General features: G+C 35.8%; 1 protein-coding gene and 1 long non-coding RNA gene across 2 annotated transcripts in view; both read left to right on the forward strand.

Moving 5' to 3' along the window:
• Positions 1-1,311: 1,311 nt before the first annotated feature.
• On the forward strand, positions 1,312-1,941 carry LOC125490035. Its single transcript, XR_007267406.1, has 3 exons — positions 1,312-1,481; positions 1,592-1,757; positions 1,907-1,941. It is a non-coding gene; the product is annotated as an uncharacterized LOC125490035 (long non-coding RNA).
• A 3,901-nt stretch (positions 1,942-5,842) lies between these two features.
• LOC105380255 (A disintegrin and metalloproteinase with thrombospondin motifs 16) overlaps positions 5,843-20,481 on the forward strand; it is an 81,242-nt gene continuing 66,603 nt past the window's right edge. The window contains exon 1 of the mRNA XM_048627901.1: positions 5,843-6,212. Coding sequence (XP_048483858.1) covers positions 6,132-6,212 — 81 coding nt within the window. The 5' untranslated portion in view covers positions 5,843-6,131. The remainder of the gene's footprint in view (positions 6,213-20,481) is intronic.

Below are 20,481 nucleotides of genomic sequence, written 5' to 3' on the forward strand. Positions count from 1 at the left end.
GCCCGCGATTTTGTGTAATTTCTGACAATATAACTTTTTCAATTACTCTAACTAATATTATAAATGCGAAAGTAACTGTGTCAGTTTGTCTGTCTGTTACTCTTTCACGCCAAAACTACTGGACGGATTTAAATGAAATTTGGTATATATATGGACAAATAACATAGGCTAATCTTTATCCCGGAATTCCCAGGAGAAAACTTTTTAAGGCGAAGCGAAGCTCGCGGGAACAGCTAGTAATTGATAATTAAAGAAAATATATCTAATCTCCCATGTTCTACGTAGAAAATTAAGCGTTGTTGGACTCTACATAATATTTAAAGATACCTACTATATTTAACTTATTTAATACAACAGTCGCGTTTCCAAGTAACTGACCTTACTTAGAAAACGAGAGTGCTTAGAAGAAAATGGCCGGGGCATTGACCAAAAACTACAAGCAATTTACCTCTACTAATGGTGATTGCATCTAATGTGAAAACTTACTTTCTAGCGTGCTAACGCAAAATTATATAAAAATTGGTGACTGATGTTATGATAAATATTCACATGTCTTTTTATCTACTGAATTAGGTACGTACCTACGAGATATATTTTATAATTACCATGATCTCATTAAATTATTTCGTCCTATCAACCACACAATGTAAAATGACCCAGTCACATGACCTTAAAATAATAAACATAAAACTGAAACAAACCTCTAGGCACAATAAACCGACCAGCCTTTGCCCCACATATTCTGAGAGGTAGTGAAAAAAAGTTTTACATACGGTATTTTTTTTAGATTAATTAGCATTACTTAACGTTTTCATTTTGATTTGAATGGATTGTAACTCGCTAACAAAAGCAGTCACGGTATGATTAATTTGAAAAAACCTAAAGTTTAGTATATGTACTTTTACTCACATAAATAAAAAATCATTAAAAATTATTAGGTACCTAGTCCCAATGCTTGGCGAAGAGACTTAAAAAAACCTAATTAGGTACGGTCATGTGCAGAGAAACCTGGCCCCCCTCTCATAGTAACAATGCTTCTGGGGCGCGATTCACATCTCAACCGAAATATTTGTAAAGCGATACGAACGAGTTACGAGATGAAATCCGCAATGTTTAAAAACGCGATTCATAGCACACATACTTTGATCTCGTTTTCATATCGCTAGTTCGTATTTGGATGGCTTGAGTGAAATGAATGAAACTATATTTTTTTTAATTGCCATGCAAAAATTATAAATACTACCACTAATTGTTTTAAATAATTTTGTTCCTACAATATATTTTGTTGGAATTAGTGTCGATAGCAAACAGCTTTTTAATTCAACGTTGAAGAAATTCATAACCTGTGGCACTTTTGACAGCCGCCATGTTTTCTCCATAAAAACATTGATTTTCTTTGCTCATTTTCGTGTCAACGTAGTTTTTTTGGAAAATAAGAAGAAAGGAAGTTTAACTTACTTAGAGAAATACGACTGAGACATGTAAGTATCAATGTATTAACCTATTTTTTTGAAATATAAATGTTACCGGTTGTAGTCAAGAAGGTATTGTAATTTACGATGTATCCAATTTCTGTTTTGAATTGTTTTAGAAACACAAGCAGCAGCCGATGTGCTTGAGTAGCAGAAGGAGCAACTGCGTTGTGAGAGGGCCACGGCTTCAGCCCTCACAATGATAGCTGATTAGCTGAAGTAATGAACAGACAGGCTGCAGTCAATGAGAGGCTTCTTGAGGAGGGGTTCCTCATATGGAAAAAGGTAGGTTATTCCTAAATGTTTGGCTAAATAATAGAATGTCTTAGGAAAACTGGTGTTGAATATTTATGTTACAGCGTAGTTTTGTTTAGTATCTGTCTGTAATTTTTTAGAACAATATCATACTGAACTTTTCATTTTGTCTTTTCTAGGCTAATGAAAGGAACAATCAAGACCAGACTTAAGGCGCGGGAGGATCCTTTCCCTGCGCATGCGCCTGGCCTTCAATGACCTCACGCCTCTCTTCTTCATCTTCTTCATGCGTCAATTCAAACAGAGGAGCACCTGTGATTACTGATTACCTAAGTTCCTATATACAATAATAGTTTAATAATTGTTAACAAAATATTGTATATATAAGTATTAATAATTACTTATACAAAAGGCTAAAAGCATTTTGTACCAGCCAACCTATAGGAGAGAATATGAGAAAAATAATAAGACTTTAATCTTTGATTGCCATTATCTGTAGCTTTATTAAGTGGTAAAGGGACCTAATTACTACCTATATTTTTTTAGTATTTGTGATAATTCATAGAATTTATTAGTTCTATCAATAAATAAAATATACATGCATTACAATGTGTTTAATTCATTAACTTACAATTTGCACACTGAGGGAATGTGTATGCTTTCGGTTAAAATATTCTTCCTCATTCTGCGAGGGCCTCAGGCCAAAACCCACACCAATCAAATAAATATCACTAATACAAGCTTACTATAGAGGAAAATTACGAATTCGGTAAAGATGGAAACGTATCTCGTAGGGACGGCTGTCCGGCTGAAAAATGGCTTGAAGATCTTGGAGAGATGCGTACAAGGTCAATTTCACTTTTAGCAGTATTTTCTGAAAACGATCTAACAATTTCACCCTTTTCTTCGAAAGTTTAAAATCGCTAAAACGTCAAAATATGACAGATAAGCGATATCAAAAAGTTCAACAAAAATGACATGAATCGCGTCATTCTCCATTCCGTTCATTCATTTTGCGATCTCGAAACGATCTTACTATGTAGCTTGTTTTTAGTGCCATGTGAATCGCAATTTCATAGCTCGTTCGTAAAAATCTGAAAACGAGATGAAAACGAAGTTGTTTTTTGTGACACGAATCACCCTCCTGAGAGGGGTTAGATTTATCTGCCTTATACTGTACCTACATAAAATCTACCTGCCTATTTTCCTCTTTAAAATTTAATATGGAATTTAAAAATGCACAATAAAATTACTTATAGACAGAATAAATACAGGTGTATTTTTGTTGAGAGAAGAATAAATATTTAATATGGGTAAAATTTTTACAGGTTGGTTACCATCTGTAGAATTTTCCTTTTTTTATAGGTACATACGACATACATGACACTACCTAGGTACTGAAGTAAATTCGCTAATGTCTTAAATTTTATTAATGTTTGTAATCAACATCATCTGAGTTTATAATTAATTACAATGTTATCATATTTATTAGGTACTTAAGTATTTATATCTACGTAACGAAACTTTTTTCAAAATTTAGTTTTTATCATCATAATTATCTGCTTTAGTTATAATTAGCCAGGCCAGTTGAACTATACCTATACCTCCCTCACCTACATGTAATTGAACCAAAATGTTCAGCAACATTCTCTCATGTGGTTCCGCTCCGTTTGTATGTTCACATCGGCGCGTGCGCAGCTAATAAAGCCATGGAGTCGCATTATTACCTTTTTTTGTTTTATTTTTATAGCTGTTCCCGCGAGCTTCGCTTCGGCTTGAAAAGTTTTCCCGCGGGAATTCCGGGATAAAAAGTAGCCTATGTTTGTTCTCAGGGTTTTGACCACAATATGTATACCAAATTTCATTCAAATCCGTTCAGTAGTTTTGGCGTGAAAGAGTAACAGACAGACACAGTTACTTTCGCATTTATAATATCAGTTAGGATTAGCAGAAAATGCTTTTAGCATTAAGTCCACGCTTTTATTTGTAATATTTGTACAATAAAGAGTTAAATAAATAAATAAATAAATTAGGGTAGGATGTACTTAGCCTTTTTAGTGTCCCACTGCTGGGCAAAGGCCTCTTTATAAACTGCTATTATAACTTTGTAGTTTGAAAAATAACTCTTATCCAAAGTTTGTCTGGAAGAGATTGCTTAAAGAGATAGAACCGCCTAATTAAGATACAAATTATTATTCATGTAAGAATAAATGAAGAGTGGGTAGGCTATCTATCTATCTTGTACAAAGTCAAATGATTTTATTCATCGTATAAATATAAAATTTTCTGATGAACGTAATTTTTTACAAACTAGGTACTCTCCGTTCGGATAAGAGGTATTTTTGTCTTAGGAGAAGATCGGAAGAAAGAAACTTCTTAACCATCTTTTCAAAAAAATACTTAAAACTAGTTGCTATGGTACTTATACAATACTTATAAGCTTAATAGTACACTCACGGGCAATGAAACAGTTCCACATACAAAATGCCGACACCAAATGACCCCAATTTTTTCAAACATTTAATTTAAAATTTAAACAAAATCTTACCGTTTTTAATTGGTAACATCCCGATGCTCTTTTAAATGTACTCCAATGTTGTAGAAGGCGTAATTATGCTAGCCTTTTCCGTTTAGAAGTAAGTAATTTTGCTGTTTTTCTCAGTGGAACCTTTTCATTGCCCGTGAGTGTATATAAGGCCGGCTCCAGACGTTGGTCCCAACGCTCGTACCAACGTTGGACTGTAAATTGAGTGAGGCGTACATACGTTGGCTCATAAACTAGTTCTGTCCCGACAGGGCCAACGTGAAGATGTCCGATACAGAAATGTTAACTGCTCTGAGGCGATAAATATGAGCTCATTAATTATTTCCGCTTTTTTAAAATCTTCAATTGAGAAGATCATGCCCATATTCTGTTGAATGCTGCGCCATGCATCAGCTAATACATTTAGATTTCTATGTTCCTTTCGAGTTGCGTCCCATATTATTGAATGTGCTTGTTGTTAAGTTCAATATAATCTGTAACTTTTTAATTTTTCCATAAAGGTAACGATTTTGTGTATGAGAAATCTCTTCTTGCTCGACGTCCGCACTCGTTGCGTGTTGCAACAGCACTGAGCAAAGCGCCAACGTGTGGGAGTGATCGCCAGCGTTGGCGCAGATTCCTTTGATAAAACCGACACGAGCCGGCCAACTACCAACGCTCGCCCCAACGTTGGGGCCAATGCAATTTTCTAGATCCATATTCCATACGTTGGACGAGTAGCGTTGGGACCTGCGTTGGGGCCAACGTATGGAGCCGGCGTAACAATAATATGTATATGATAAGGCCTCCATTGGAACATAATGTATGTGTTAGATTAATTCCTATAACTGCGTCCGTTTCATTTTTCTGTGTTCAAATAAACAATAATGTTAGAAAATGGCTACTCTACATTTTTCTATAACAATGAACCGAAGAGATGGCTCACGATATGTCACAGCAGCTTTGTCTCATTGTGTGTGTGTGTGTGTGTGTGTGTGTGTGTGTGTGTATGTGTGTGTGTATTAATGTGGATGCAGGAAAACACCATCGCCTTTCCCCTATACTTAATAGACAACCTTTTTGCACTGATTCTCTTTGTTCGTAAATGGAAAGTCCGTTTAGAAACGTGCCGCGAAGGAGATAAAGTTTACAATAGATATTAGGCGCGAAATGCGTTTGTCTATGCCTGTCTGGATTAAAAAAGACGACGATTCATTTTGTTTCTTTTTTGGTCTGTGTGCTGTGTGTGTAAAAAGTTTAAATAAACACAATACGTGATTTTTTTGCATATTGATTAAGTAATTTTTTAATTGATTAATGTACTATGAATGTACCTAGTTACCTAAATAGTAATTTTATGCAATCATTACTGCTCGGCTTAGTATTATAGGTAAGTACCCTTTTACAAACACACAACACAAACACACCACCATAGATAGAAATCCTGAGACTAATCCAGTTTTAATTGGCTACTCCAGATAGATAGAATAATTGCCTGCTTTAAATTCCGTCTTATGCAAATTGAGCATGAAACTGTCGAAAAATAAGCACCCGCGCATTAGAATGCCGCTTTCAGAGTCAGCTGTGCATTGCAACTGGCAGAATGCGTAGTCACACGGCAGACCGCGAACGTAGAGTACTGTCATTGGCGGGCAAATAGACGCGCGAAAATACTGGCCGCTAACAGCCATGCGCGGAAAAATAATACCATAATTAAAAAGTAAAACATAAATCGCGCAGCGTTGCTGGCTGTATGGCACTGAAACCTTTGCCTAAAAAAGCAACTGTCAAATTTCGGCGGCAATATTTGATGTGCAATTATTTTTGTGATTAGTTTTTAGTTGAAAATGTGAAGTTAGATTAGAATTTAAATTGTGATAATGCATTGGAAAGAGGTATTTGTTGTTGCATCGCTGACTGTGCTTTTGGATGCCACCAGTGAGCAGTTATTTGGGGATGATGTGAGTAAATTGCTTATACATAAGTAGGTACTTTAAACTATTATTAATTAATTCATATAATTATATGCTTTACCTTTGATGCAAAATCTAAAATGCATTCTTATCTAAAACTTTGAGCCTATTAGCCTTAAGTAAAATACCGTTCTTTCAAACTATAGAAAAATACGGTTTTCCATTTGAGAATTTCAATCAGTTAAATTTATCGTTTTTACAGTGCCGAATGGCTCTGGTTCGATCCCCAGCTGGGGCAGATATTTGGTCTTGAGTCTTGTTAAATGTTTGTGTGCTGTATCACACAACTCGTGTGATATCTCCTTCTTTACCATATTATAATATAACTACATATTATAAGGGTGGGTTTCACCATTTAACTTTAACTATTACAAACGTCAAATCGCTTGAAGATTGATCTCTCTCGTCAAGGGATTTGACGTTTGTAATAGTTAAAGTTAAATGGTGCAACCCACCCTAAGTATGTAATTTTAACAAAAGCAACTTAACAGCTGTATGTGACCTTTCAAAAATCATAAACCATACCTCAATGTTTCATTTTTGTGCAACACACTCAAACCAACCATTTTATCAATACATACTATCAACAAAATGTAGCCTTACTTTAATTTCTTTCGAAACATTTTTTGTTACTAGAATTGCCGTGTTCTGTGTTCACCCACATGGGAAACTGCTGTTTTTTTTAATGTTGGGCAAAAGCCATAAATGTTAATTACATATCTAACGTACGTATAGTTACATTAATTAAACTGTTTAATTAGAAGGTTTTAGTAAAATGTAGTATCTTGAACTTTCGGTAAAATTTACTACTTTTTAAACACTTTTTAGGGTTCCGTAGCCAAAATGGCAAAAACGGAACCCTTATAGTTTCGTCATGTCCGTCTGTCCGTCTGTCCGTCTGTCCGTCTGTCACAGCCGATTTACTCGGAAACTATAAGTACTACAGTGATGAAATTTGATGGGAATATGTGTTGTATGAACCGCTACAAAAATATGACACTAAATAGTAAAAAAAAGAATTGGGGGTGGGGCCCCCCATACATGTAACTGAGGGATGAAATTTTTTTTTTCGATGTACGTGTGGGGTATCAATGGAAAGGTCTTTTAAAATGATATAAAGTTTTCTAAAAAACATTTTTCTTAAAGTGAACGGTTTTTGAGATATCAGCTCTCAAAGTCGTAAAAAGTATGTCCCCCCCCCTCTATTTTTATAACTACGGGGTATAAAATTCTAAAAAAAATAGAGGTGATGCATGCTAATTAACTCTTTCAACGATTTTTGGTTTGATCAAAGTATCTCTTATAGTTTTTGAGATAGGTTGATTTAACTGTAATATTATATTTGCTGCTACGGAACCCTTTGTGCGCGAGCCCGACTCGCACTTGGCCGGTTTTTTTTTATTAATTCATGTTGATTTTTTTGAAATAGCAGGAGTGTCTATTAGTATCAGTATTTATACTCTCCTTGCCTATAAAACGTAAAGAAATTTAAATGCCCCTACAGAAACGTCACAACACCCTGTCGTCGACATTACCACTACTGTCTCTATACAGTGTGTCTGGTCAACGATGTCTGAGCCGAAAGGAGGTGACTCAGGGGGTCAGAACTGCATTTGTTTAACAACATTTGAAAATTCACGAAAAAAATTATCAGTTCCCCATAGTAAAAACTCACGTGACCAACTAAGTTTCTATGGAGAAGCAATTATTTTTTCGCGAAATTCCATAAGTCATAGAATAGATCAATAGAGATTCAGAATAACCACTGAGTCCTTTCGGAAACCGAAATCGTTGACCAGACACACTGTATATGTGTGCAAGGTCATAATATATTATAAGCTTCATGTAAAATATGGTTAAGGTAAGGTATATTATGTTTAAGTTACATAATAATATTAACATAGGTTCTTAGTTGAATCCTTCTCCTTGAGCCAACATGTAGGTATGCACGTAACCTTTTGCATAGTTGAAAATTTAACCTACATACCTACGACGCATACCTAGATGGAACAGAATATGTTTTGACCGATCAAGCTAGCTATACATATTATACAGGTTGTTGGAAAAATAGTTTGTCGAAATGTCCTGAAACCCTTCCTTCATTGGAAGGAGACCCGTGCCCCAGCAGTGGGGACGTGATGGGTTGTAATGATGATGATTATAGCAATGGATTTTTTTCTTTGCAATATATTGCTGTAGCTTTCAAGGGTTCCGTAGCCAAATTTACACGAAAACGGAACTGAATCGCACTTAGCCGATTTTTATACTTCAGGTTATGCACTAAAGACACAAAAGGTGCAGTCTTATAAAGTTACGTAAGGCAAACCGTAAACTAGACGTTCAACTAAACACAGGTCAAGGACCTCTGGTTAGAACTTTGTGTTCAGTACGGCTTTATCACAGGTTATATTAAAACCAGGTTTTAAACATTGTCCATTTAACTAAGCTAAAGTTTAGACCTCTCTCTGAGTTACACGTAAAAAACAAATGTTCTGTGGGAAATAAAATTTCGATTATTTGTATTATGATATGCGTAAGAACATACACACGTACGTGTAAATAGCAAACTATTTAATTTCTTATGTCTATAATGTAAATTTAATTTAATATTGGAAAGGACTCTAAGGGCGTCTTGCATAACAAAGTTAAATAAAATTAAATAGTTTGTCTCTTGCTCTGACAGTATAATGTCAGAGCAAGAGGTCATAGATTTAATTTTATTTAACTTTGTTGTGCAAGACGCCCTAAATAATGTATCTGTCTTTTGATCAAAAAATACTTAACTTTAATTAATACTTAACTCTCACATCCCGAGAAATCAGAGGCAACAAAAAATCTATTGTGTCTGGTTTACCAATGGGTCACCGGGACGTAAGCGGTTATTATGATATATATATTATGAAAAATATTAACGTAATTAAACTTTCACTAAGAAATTATAAGAATGACTCGATATTAAATCGCGTTTAGACTAGGATTGAAACATGCTGCAAGTGGGTCGCACTAGACAAGCTTTACTTTGAGTGTCACGCTTTTCGCGGACTAGTAATCGCTCGTCAAGCGTTTTGTATTAGCTATTGTCTAGTTAACAAGGGGTGGAATGAAAATTCATGAAACTTAAATAAAAAGCCTGGCTTTTACTTTAGAGAAGCTTTAGTGCCAATTTCTCCATAGTCGGTTATATAACCGACCAGGGATTGGTTCATCAAGTATAGTATACGTCATCTCCATATAAAATGTTCTTGTCAGAAGTGTCAAAAGTCAACCACTAATACCTGGTTATGCTCTAACCGACTATGGCGAAATTGGAGCTTAGCCTAGCAAAACTTTAGAAAAGTCAACGCCCAACAAAACAAACCGTAGGTGATTATAGGTACTTACTGCCTAATTTATATTTCAATATTTGACTCTTACACAACTAATTATTAATTACTGATGATAATTGATTGATAATTTGTTATTTTTTGCACTTCCCTATCTTTTGCTCCTGAACCTCCTGCAGGTGGACTGGTAGAGAATGCTCTTAGCATTAAGTCCACCTGATTGTACATCTACTGTTGTAATATGTGCAATAAAAGTATACATAAATAATGATGCTGATGGCCAAGCTGCACTAGATGCTTAACCGTCATCGTTGCCAAGAGGAAGTCGAAGCTCACGACAGTACTTTCTGTCAACGAAATTGCCACATAATGGCTCTAAATTATGAATCTAACTCAAAAAACCGTGACAATGCGGGCCATTTCTTAAAAAGCTCAAATCACGACCGTCACAATAGAAGCATTTGTAAAGGTGAAAATTGGCCGCTGACGTGACGACATGTTTTAGCAGACGACGCGTCGTGTCTCACCGACACTACCTACTAGGCCCGAAGTCAGCTAAATTTTATAAATGTCAGTTGGATATAAAGGAAATGTAATATTGGACAGTAAGTCATTATTTACTTATATGTATAATTTCCTCTTGTTTTTAAATCCAACTGACATGCTATTGACATCTATATCAAAATTTTGCAGATTTCGGGGCCTGGTTGCTAATTATTTCTATGGGATTCGTCTTTGGCCGGCGACATGACAGCAAATACATAGAAATTGTGTCGCCTGCTGCAACCTCATGTAGTCAGCCGTCAATCAGCACCCTAAATTGTAACTGTCGCAACACGGTCGGCTGATAAGTCTACCGTTTTGTTTACCATAATGTGCAGAAAGCATACATTAAAGTGTGTAAATCTCGAGAGATCTTGCACCGGGACTGAAGTAATTTTACCCAGCGGTACGCTGCATAATCACTCATGTAAGATTTGGGACACAGTTCAAAAAGTTTAAAAGGCTACAAAAGTTTTGGAGGTTGATGCCTTCGTCTTGTGTACCTACGTGTACTCACTATTTTAACTAACTTAGAAAAAAGGAGGAGGAGGAGGAGGTCTCAATTCGTCTAGTATGCTATTTTTCCTGACTTTTTAGCGATTTGCATAGTCGGTTTTCATTTTAAATTGGCTAACATTCTTCTCCTATTGGCTTTTTAATTGTTGTGAAAGGATTGGCGTTTCTCGCTGACAGTCCAGGGTTCGAGGGTGATAAATAGGTGACGTCACTCGATTTGGCTCCTTCCGTGCACCTAAGCTCACGACTGTAGCCCCCAAGGTGTAGCCAGAGGTGACTGTGAAGAGTGTGTGTCATGTGATAGGAATAAAGAAACATTAATTTGACACACATACAGTGACATTCAAATTCGTTAATGCCCTTAGGTAATTATTAACATGAGTCGTATATATAATAAGTAAGTACTTAATGAAAGAAAAAAAAATATTCACGTTTTTTACACGTTATCCTTGCTAGATGTGAAATTATATAATACTCATAATATTTACTAATTATATTGTAAGGAAATACGTCTACAGCTGCTGAGAAATATAAACAATGACTATCATAATAGTTTAATTGCAATCTCAAATTCCTAATAGACTTCATGAAAAAATAAACTGCTATGTTACCTACAGAATGATACAGAACAGCAACTGAAAAAAAACTAGGAAATACATTATTATGTCATAAACATAACATAATAATTAACCATAATGGGTATCAAACGACACGACTTCATAGCGTAAGTCCAAAATCGTTTCACCCGGTTGCCAAGCAGAGCATTAAACAAACAACATTGGAGGGTTCTGTAATGTGATGCAATTTGAAAGTACATAGGGAAGATTCCTAGACGCAATGTGTACTTGAATTCGTGCAATTAAATTTCGTTTCGCAATCGGTTTGGTACCACCCGAGTCCGCGTTGTTCTATGCCAAACCATAGAACAACGCGGACTCGGCGAGCGTGGTGTAACTCTTTGTTTTGATGGCGTGTGTTTGGTTTTACATTTCAACTTATAAGTTGGTATATTAAATTTTATGTCTACCACAACGCCCATTACAGTCTGCCTACTGGTTACTCACGGCACAGGCTTAGCCTAGTGTGAGAACCCTAGCTACCATAGTTTTTTTTTTTTTTTAATCTGGTCCAAACAATTTATAACTGTTTTATATTCATAATATTTATTAAGATAACCTGTATTTTTTGGTTAAATAATCATTTTTTCATTTTTTATTTTTTTTTCATCTGGACAATTATGCTCTCCTAAGGGAGACCTCAATACTTTGTCCTCTGTCTCCCCAATTCAACCACCAGGAGCCTTCACGCAAAATGTGGTCGTCGATCAGGCCTAGCAAATATACTTACCTATTTCACGACATGAAAAATATAAATGTCAGTTGAATTTCGATTACAGCGTATTTCTAAAACCTTTCATCTACATGCCGTAGCATCACTAATTGTCCTGTTGGCTTCACCATGCTCCGCTGCGCGACGCTCGGTGTCACTGCGTTCGAAACAGTGTGACAAATTATACCACATTTCAGCGCATACCCTGTCTGGTACCTAACCAGATATTTGCGATTCTCATTTGTTCCTAAATGTGTTAAAATATGTACTTATGTCAGAGATACAGACAGGGTGTCATTTTTATTTGTTTCGAGTAGAAGTAGATGCACTTATTTCGAAACTATGGATAGTTGGGTTTGTTTTTTTTAAAGTTAAATACTAAACTAAGTTTTTTGTTTCTCACTATTGTGTCCCGCTTCTTGGCAAAGGTCTTAACTAAGTTAGCGTTCTAAAATGATCACTCTTTTAAGATAAGTAGTAACTTAATAGATTTCTCTACTGGTTCAGTGGCTTACCTAAAGAGGAGCTGGTTAGGTCGCTTGTGACTAATCAAATCGCAAAACACTGAGACAGTGGCACCAGATAACCATTACATATGACTTCGCAAGAATGACATTTCTATGTAATTTCATTAGATAAAGAAAATGCACATAATTGCTTGAACGTCCACCTCACATGCTACTGCGCATATTCCTTTTCTAAAACCTACACTACGGTCTAGGAAATAGGGGTTAGGTGAGTTTATTGTGGAAACGAAATCTGCAAAATGTACGATTTCTTCTCCGCATGGAAGCACCTGAGATGAGAGTGTGTGATAACTTTACATACATACGTTTCCTTGTTATAATAGGTGCTTCTCTGACAGTAACACATAAATTATGGACGTAGATAGCGTATACAGACCTTTGTATGACTAGATGCCATAAATGCACTAATTTCTATGAGAACTGGGCGTGCCGATATTTGTATATGAATTATTATTTTTGACACTGACAATGACAGCTGGACGGGACTAAATGTATGAACCAACGCGCTCAGTAGGTATTAGCGTAGAATTACAAGTACAGTAGTACAAGTACTCGTTATTCCATGGTATTAGGTATGTACACTTGGGGAATCTGATGTCATATAATATGTCTGTGGTAACTGGTATCACATAAATTATGTAGGCATAAATGGGTATTCTTAAAATATCTGCATGTTATTTGCACAGTGCGCCGAAAATTTATTCAGTTTCAATGAGTCTGGAGTGAAAATTGCAACCTTGATAATGTTAATGTCACAACTGTGCCTTATTGGATATCCTAAAAAATATACTTAAGTACTACCGAGTAATGAAAAAATTCCACTTATATAATTCCGGCACCAAAATATCCCCATTTTCTTTAAACAGAAACTTTTTATTTAAGTTAACTAAAAAATGTACTTACCTAATATTTACATTTTTAGTTGGTAATATTCTAATGTTAAGTGTAGGTACTACATGCTAGTGAGTATATTTTATTATATTTCAGGCCTAACAGTAGGTACTTAATCCCTGCTTAGGATAATTAAGATATGCTGAATACATAAAAACTATATTAAATTTTACCGGAAATCACAATGCAATGTAAAGCAGATCTTGCGGAAATGAAGTTACTAAGTATTTCATCATTTCAATAGTTTTTAATTACTCAATTCAATTTGAAAAGGCGTGAGGAAAATGTTAAACTAGAGGGTTATTCTATACTGACGAAAAAACGAACAAACGAGAGCTTGTCGTGCAATTGCCTCGTTTTGTACGACCTACAGTCGTCGAAATATAATAGGCCCGTTTGGACAGCTCCAAAATGTATGGGATGACAGCTGGTGTCAAAACTAAATCATCAAAAATCTAAACAATAAGTAGCTTTTGGTGTTTTAAAAGTTTTTTATTCTTTCGGCCGTTAAATAATACCTAAGCCAGACTATGTGTCTTTTTATGTATTTCATCAAGTAAATAGCAAATTTGAGTAGCTGTCCAAACGGGCCTATTATATTTGGACGACTGTAGAGTCGTGGCTCGCGCAGCAGCGCTCTGAAACTCGTTTTCGTTGTAAAGAGTGACCCCCCCTAATTCTAATCGCAAATCTTAATAGCCGTGCAAACCGATCATCTGCGGGCCACTTTCCCATTGCATAACAGTAGCAAAATAAATAAAAAAGTGTTATTTACATAACAACACAACTTTTTGTTAATAGTTTTCTGCGTGTGGCCGCTAGACCGAGTCGGAAATAGAGAAGCTCTTTTGATCGGAAATGAATGCGCATTTTTTTATTTTAATTAACGTGCACTAATCACAATAATCATGTATTTTAAGTTGGTAAAGGTTGTATTTAATCGTAATTTTCAAAGGATTTTCATTAATTTCTCTCATTCTAAACATGCGATGCGAATGTTTTTTTACCCTTTAACACCATTTTATGATATCACATAAATTATAACAATATATGTTACAGCATCAATGGCCTATCTATGTAAATTCCTTTCAGGAAATGCAGTTATGACTTTTTCATCAATAAATCAAACCGCCTTATTGTATTCATTGTGTCTTGTTTTGTGCAATACACATACACATACGCATTTTTTGCTTTTACATGGGTTGCGTGCTTTGATACGTAATGAAATAATGTTACCGCCTACCTATGAAATATGTAAAGATTGTAGAGGCAACTTTACTATATTTTCAAAGATTAAATTTAAAAAATTATCAAACTATTACTTACCGTTTTTAGTTGGTAATATCCTGATGCTCTGTTAAATGGACTTCAATGTTACAAAAGGCGTAATTAAGTTTGGCTTTTCCTTTAAGGAGTAATTTGGTCCTTTTCTCAGTGGAACCTTTTCATTGCCCGTGAGTGTACTACTTCTATCCTGAGTTTTCATGATACGAGCGATGTCTAACAGTAAGAGTCGAACTTCAAATTATCAAGATGACTGTTGCAAGTTGCAAGCCTCTTAACTGTCAATTCGTTAAAAGGTAGTTTCTTCGGTGGGCTACCCTTAAACGGGCCAAATACAATACACATTGCACATACATTACTTTCAGCCACGCATCACGGTGGAACGTTACCGTGGATGTAATTGAATAAGTGCATGATCGTAATATCGTAACAAACAATGTGCACTATCAATGGATGATAATGATGGATGCCATTCTTCATTATGGTGGCTCCGTGCAGTCACCCCGCCTCTACTAGCAATGATGTTTCATGCTCGGTGCATTTTTATACAGGGTGTTGCAAATAGGACATACTTGCTAACCCGAAAGGGGGTGCCTCAGGGGGTCATTCTGAACAACTTTTATACTACGAGTTTTGGAAATTGTCAAAAATTCTTTTTCGTTTTCTATTTAAAAGGAAAAAAATATCGTGAATTATCAAAACAACAAAATTAGAACAAAATTTGTTCAGAATGACCGCCTGAGTCACCCCCTATCGGCTTTTATACCCTTTTAACAACATTCGGTATAATCATTTGCCAAGAAGGTTTAGCCAGATATTGGAACTGGGAACTTATATGGCCTGCCCTTTATAAAATAATGATTGGGATGGGGTTGGAACTACCTATAATAGTGGCGAAAAGTGGGTGCATCAAGCTACCTCTGGCAAATTTACCCGCAATTATGCTGTATCTATTACCAAGCTATAAGAAGCTTATCACAATCGAATCGTATGATTTTGATAAAATTTAAAAATACCAATTGGCTGTAAACGTTGAGAATAAAAAATTTAGGGTCTAGACAGGCGGACCGTATTTCAACTGCAAATAGCAGTTCAGGTGCAGTTGACACGACTGCAATAGCTGCAAACTAAACGCGAAGTCCGATTGCAGTTCAATTGCAGTCGGCGTGCAGTTGCAGTTGGATTGCAGTTGAAATGCGGTCCGTCTGTCTAGCTAGACCCTTAGACCATATACAACCACTAACAACATTCGACCATAATTTTATATCATAATTTTAAACTTTCTTCAAGTCGTAACCGTAACTCAGAGGAAACAACAAATTAAATTTACCTCATAGTTGTAATACCTACGTGTATAATTGCTTTCTACAACTTTGTAATTGTATCACGTTAACGCATAATGTCTATTTAGCCAGAGAAAATAGGAAAAGCTGTTCATAATGATAGTGTTTAGTTGGTTTAGAACGACGCAACTCAAAGGTTCAACCGTACTTAGAAATGTCGATTGAAAACCAACTTTACTTATGTAAACGAAGTGAGTAGGGAACTATTTGAAGAAGACGGGCGGCTAGTGTCTGTGAACCGTGTTATACTTTTAATTACATACTTATTCTCTTGTCAGGCGCATGGTATTATTGCCAATAATACATAAGTATCTATTTCATCTCACATAATTATAACACTAAGCTTGTTCATTTAGCTAGACCGGCTCGTAAATATACCTAGCTACATAACAAAAATGTGTATCCTAGATCCAAAACGCCCTAATTCTGCGCTTGCCTTGCCCATCGAGTTCGTCACCCATACCTAATGCTTTTGTCATTCATTTTTCCACACACCAACGTACAAGTATAAGGTGGCAACTAAGTTTACCCACTCGCTGGTCAGCCGGACCGCGTCTCGCCAGAGGAATGCTAATCTCAGTTACGCTGTTCCGCTCTTCCGTACAATGTCACGCGATACTGGAGGACGGCTCTAGCTTGACAAATAACGAATTAACTATTGCTGTCATCATGTCATGCGATAGAGATATTTTTATAGTTCTCGAGTGGAGACCACGAACAAGCAAACGCAGCGTGAGACGCCCTTCTTCCCGCTGGACTGACGACCTTAGGCGGGTAGCCGGTAGTGGTTGGATGAGGAAGGCCGAGGACCGAGTGTCTTGGCGCTCCTTGGGAGAGGCTTATGTCCAGCAGTGGATGATTATTGGCTGATGATGATAGATATTTTAACACATCGAGATAAAGTCGTGGTTAGCGAAGCGGCGCTATGAAACTTAGTTTTTCGTAAGGTAGATAGACCTCTCTGTATGCAGAGTATTCACATGCGATGTGGATGTGGGTGGACAGTGGGTAATATTTATAATGAGTTGGTTTAATAAATTTCTATTTACTTCCATCGATAGCTATTTCCATAGCACGTTGAGCAATTTCATGGATTGAGCATCTACTGGTACCTAAATATTTTCAACTGCTTAAGAAACCAATTAATTCACTTTCAAACCACTGACCCTATTCCGTCAACAGCCTAATAGACATTTAAGTCACAACTTGTTACCATAACACCATAAATAAATAAGCTAACTAGTCGTTTCGTAATAATATGATACTCGCACAATGCATGCCACCTCCGGACACGGACTGGAGACTCGTGAGGGCGAAGTCACGACTACACGTAACATATTACAAGATCCCAGGATGTTATAAAATATGAAATTGTGAAATATGGTAAGGATGGTATTATTCTGAGCAACCCTAGGCAAATCATACCTACTGCCATTGAATCTCAGCACGACATAACCTAACCAACGTTAAAAACCCTCGACATTCAAAACATAACTTTTAAACGGCTAAGCCGATTTTGATAAATTATGGCTAACTTGGGGTAACGTAAACGTCTACTATGACCCAAAAATTCAAACCGAAAAACGTTTCAGCCGCCAAATACACAAACACGTTAAACAAACTTAGGTCGTCGTCGAGGGTTATAATGATATTTTTGCAACCAAAACTAGTAGTTACACCTAGATTTTCTTCTAAAACTGTTGCTTTACCGTTTAAGTAAGTACCTTTTTCTGTTGCCATGCATGGATATTCAGATTATTTTAAAACCCAAAACCAGTACTTTGTCTAAGGTCTACTACTAAAGATAAATCTATCTTTATAACAAAATAAATTATGATCTAAAGTCGAATAAGTTTTGGACAGACAACTGGAAAGGTTAATGTTTGCTTTACTGTTTCTCACAAAATAACAATTGAATTTAATATAATTCGTTATGTTATCTAAGTCGAAACGGAAGGTAGAATGTATTTAGTATTTTACCATTTCCTACTATATATTAATATTGCAGGATTGAATTTCACGTTTTATGATAGTAGTTAAGGGCCTGTTACGATGTCTGGATAATAGTTATCTGCTGGGTGATGAAAATCATACCTACTGTCATCTTTTAATTAAATTCTACAGAGTGGTCGTAACTAAAATGTTTTCTCCCACAAATAAGTGTGGGAGTGGAACAGAACGCAAGGTGAAATATCCATGACGACGAATAACAGAGGAGCATAGAGTGAAAGGAGAGTGTGAAAGACGTATAAAGACGTAAAGACGATTTCATATTTCTTTATTTTATTTTGACCCTTATATAATAAAAGTGATAAATACAACATCTGATTTAATTCCTACATAAACTTTATCAACAAGTAGCAAGATTGTAGATGCTGGTGGAAAACATCTGAATTATTGTGGTTGTATCACTCACTCACTCACTCACTCTTGATGGCTCGTTGACCCAAAGTGTATCTTGGCCTCCGCTACCAAAAGACGCCACTTCTCTCTGTTCCGCGCAAGTTCTCGCCAGTTGTCCGTTTTGAGCTCGCGCAGATCCTTCTCCACCTCATCTCTCCAGCGATACCTGGGGCGACCGACTGGCCTACGCCCAACGGGTCGCGCTTCATATGCCATCCTAGCCGCCCGATCCTCTCCCATTCTTTCTACGTGACCGAACCAGCGGAGTCTTGCAGCTTTAGTCTCTCCAATTATGTGGGCCCGGCCATTAGGTTTTATTGTGGTTGTATATAAAATATTATTTTTATCATTAGTTATTACATACTTATTGAACATTTCAATGTTACCTATACAATACCTCTAGATAGCTAGGTTACTAAGGCAAATTTATTTAATTCAAATGATTTATTATAAGCTAAATCGTGATCCTCTTTGCGCACAGGTTCAATGTGCCTATAAAACATCCTTTCCCAGTCTATGAACGTAGGCGTCTCGACATGACTCGCCACAATTTATTGTGATCAGAGCGTGTGGGACGCCCCTCGGTTAATTGGCAATATGTAAAGTTACTTCATGTGAAATTTATCTAGGTACTTATTAGCTGTTTCCGCGAGCTTCGCTTCGCCTTAAAAAGTTTTCCCGTGGGAAATCCGGGATAAAAAGTAGCCTATATACTTTTTCAGGGTCTAGAACATATGTATACCAAATTTCATTCAAATCCGTTCTGTAGTTTTGGCGTGAAAGAGTAACAGACAGACAGACACAGTTACTTTCGCATAATATTAGTTAGGATTAGGATTTTACTGTATTAAGGTTATTTTCCTTTACATTTGCGTCTGCCATGAATTCTTTTTCGTGAAATTTGAAATTTTGTAAAGCAATATTGATTATCAATTTGTGTAACTTGTCATCATTCACTATCGTTTGGAAAGCAGGTTAACCTGGATCACCCTGCTTTTAATAGTATTGAAGATAATAATTATATGATACGATAAGTTGACTGGTAGAGAATGCTCTTAGCATTAAGTCCACCTGATTGTACATCTTCTTTTGTAATTTGTGCAATAAAAGTATAGATAAATAAATAAATAAGAGAATAATTAATATTGAAGAAGATATTATGTGTCACATTTTACGATTCATTAATTGAAACGTGACCTCAAACATATTATAATTTAAATCAGTTTTGAATAATAATGAAATGCCGTCTGTTCTGGGGTGGCTGAAAAGCATTCAACTGTCATTCACCTTTCGTATATTATGTAAAGAGAGCAATTCGTCTGAATAATATTATTGCCTATTTTGAATTTCATTGACTTAGATTCCATTTCGTAAGTTTATTTTTGTCAGTGAACCATGGAAGTAATGAGTGAATTACTTCCATGCAGAGAACATACTTTTGATGGACTATTAAAGTTCTTTGACAGAGAGTATAGAGACCTTAGACAAGTAAACCCAGTATACGGACAGAAAGACGACTATTAATTTGTCCAAATTAAGTGTGCTGTAAACACATACTTTTGATTTAAATTCAGAACAAAACTTTATAGTAATAGATTTTAAAGTTCGTCATTAGTTTTAAAGTTCTTTTGCAACTGATTACAAGTGGAGATGTTAGGGATTCTGAAAGCATAATTTTATGTCTTCATCACTGCCAATAACATTATAAATTTACTTTATAGGTTACGTTATGTAATAATAATAATAATATGTAAAAATAGGTTAGGTATAGTTTAACAGGTTTAATTACTGTATGTAGAGTATTGTTGAGTTTACAATAAAGTTTCAGTTGCTATGCGGTATTCTCCTCAGAAAGGCGCTGTGACAAATGAAATGATTTAAAAATTTAAATAATTATTGGTATTGTAATTTATTTAAATCTTACTTCATTCATTCATTTCTTATAGTACTTAGTAGATCTTGAGGACGTCAACCTTTTTGTAATACTTATACTTGCATAATTATGTTTTTTTATAGTGTAATAGTTACTTTTACCAGTATCTGTTTTTTTTTTACTGACGGGAAACTTAGGTTAGTAATGCCCTTATTTGAATAAATC

This window comes from Plutella xylostella, chromosome 19 (genome assembly GCF_932276165.1).
Source record: "Plutella xylostella chromosome 19, ilPluXylo3.1, whole genome shotgun sequence".
NCBI lineage: Eukaryota > Metazoa > Arthropoda > Insecta > Lepidoptera > Plutellidae > Plutella > Plutella xylostella.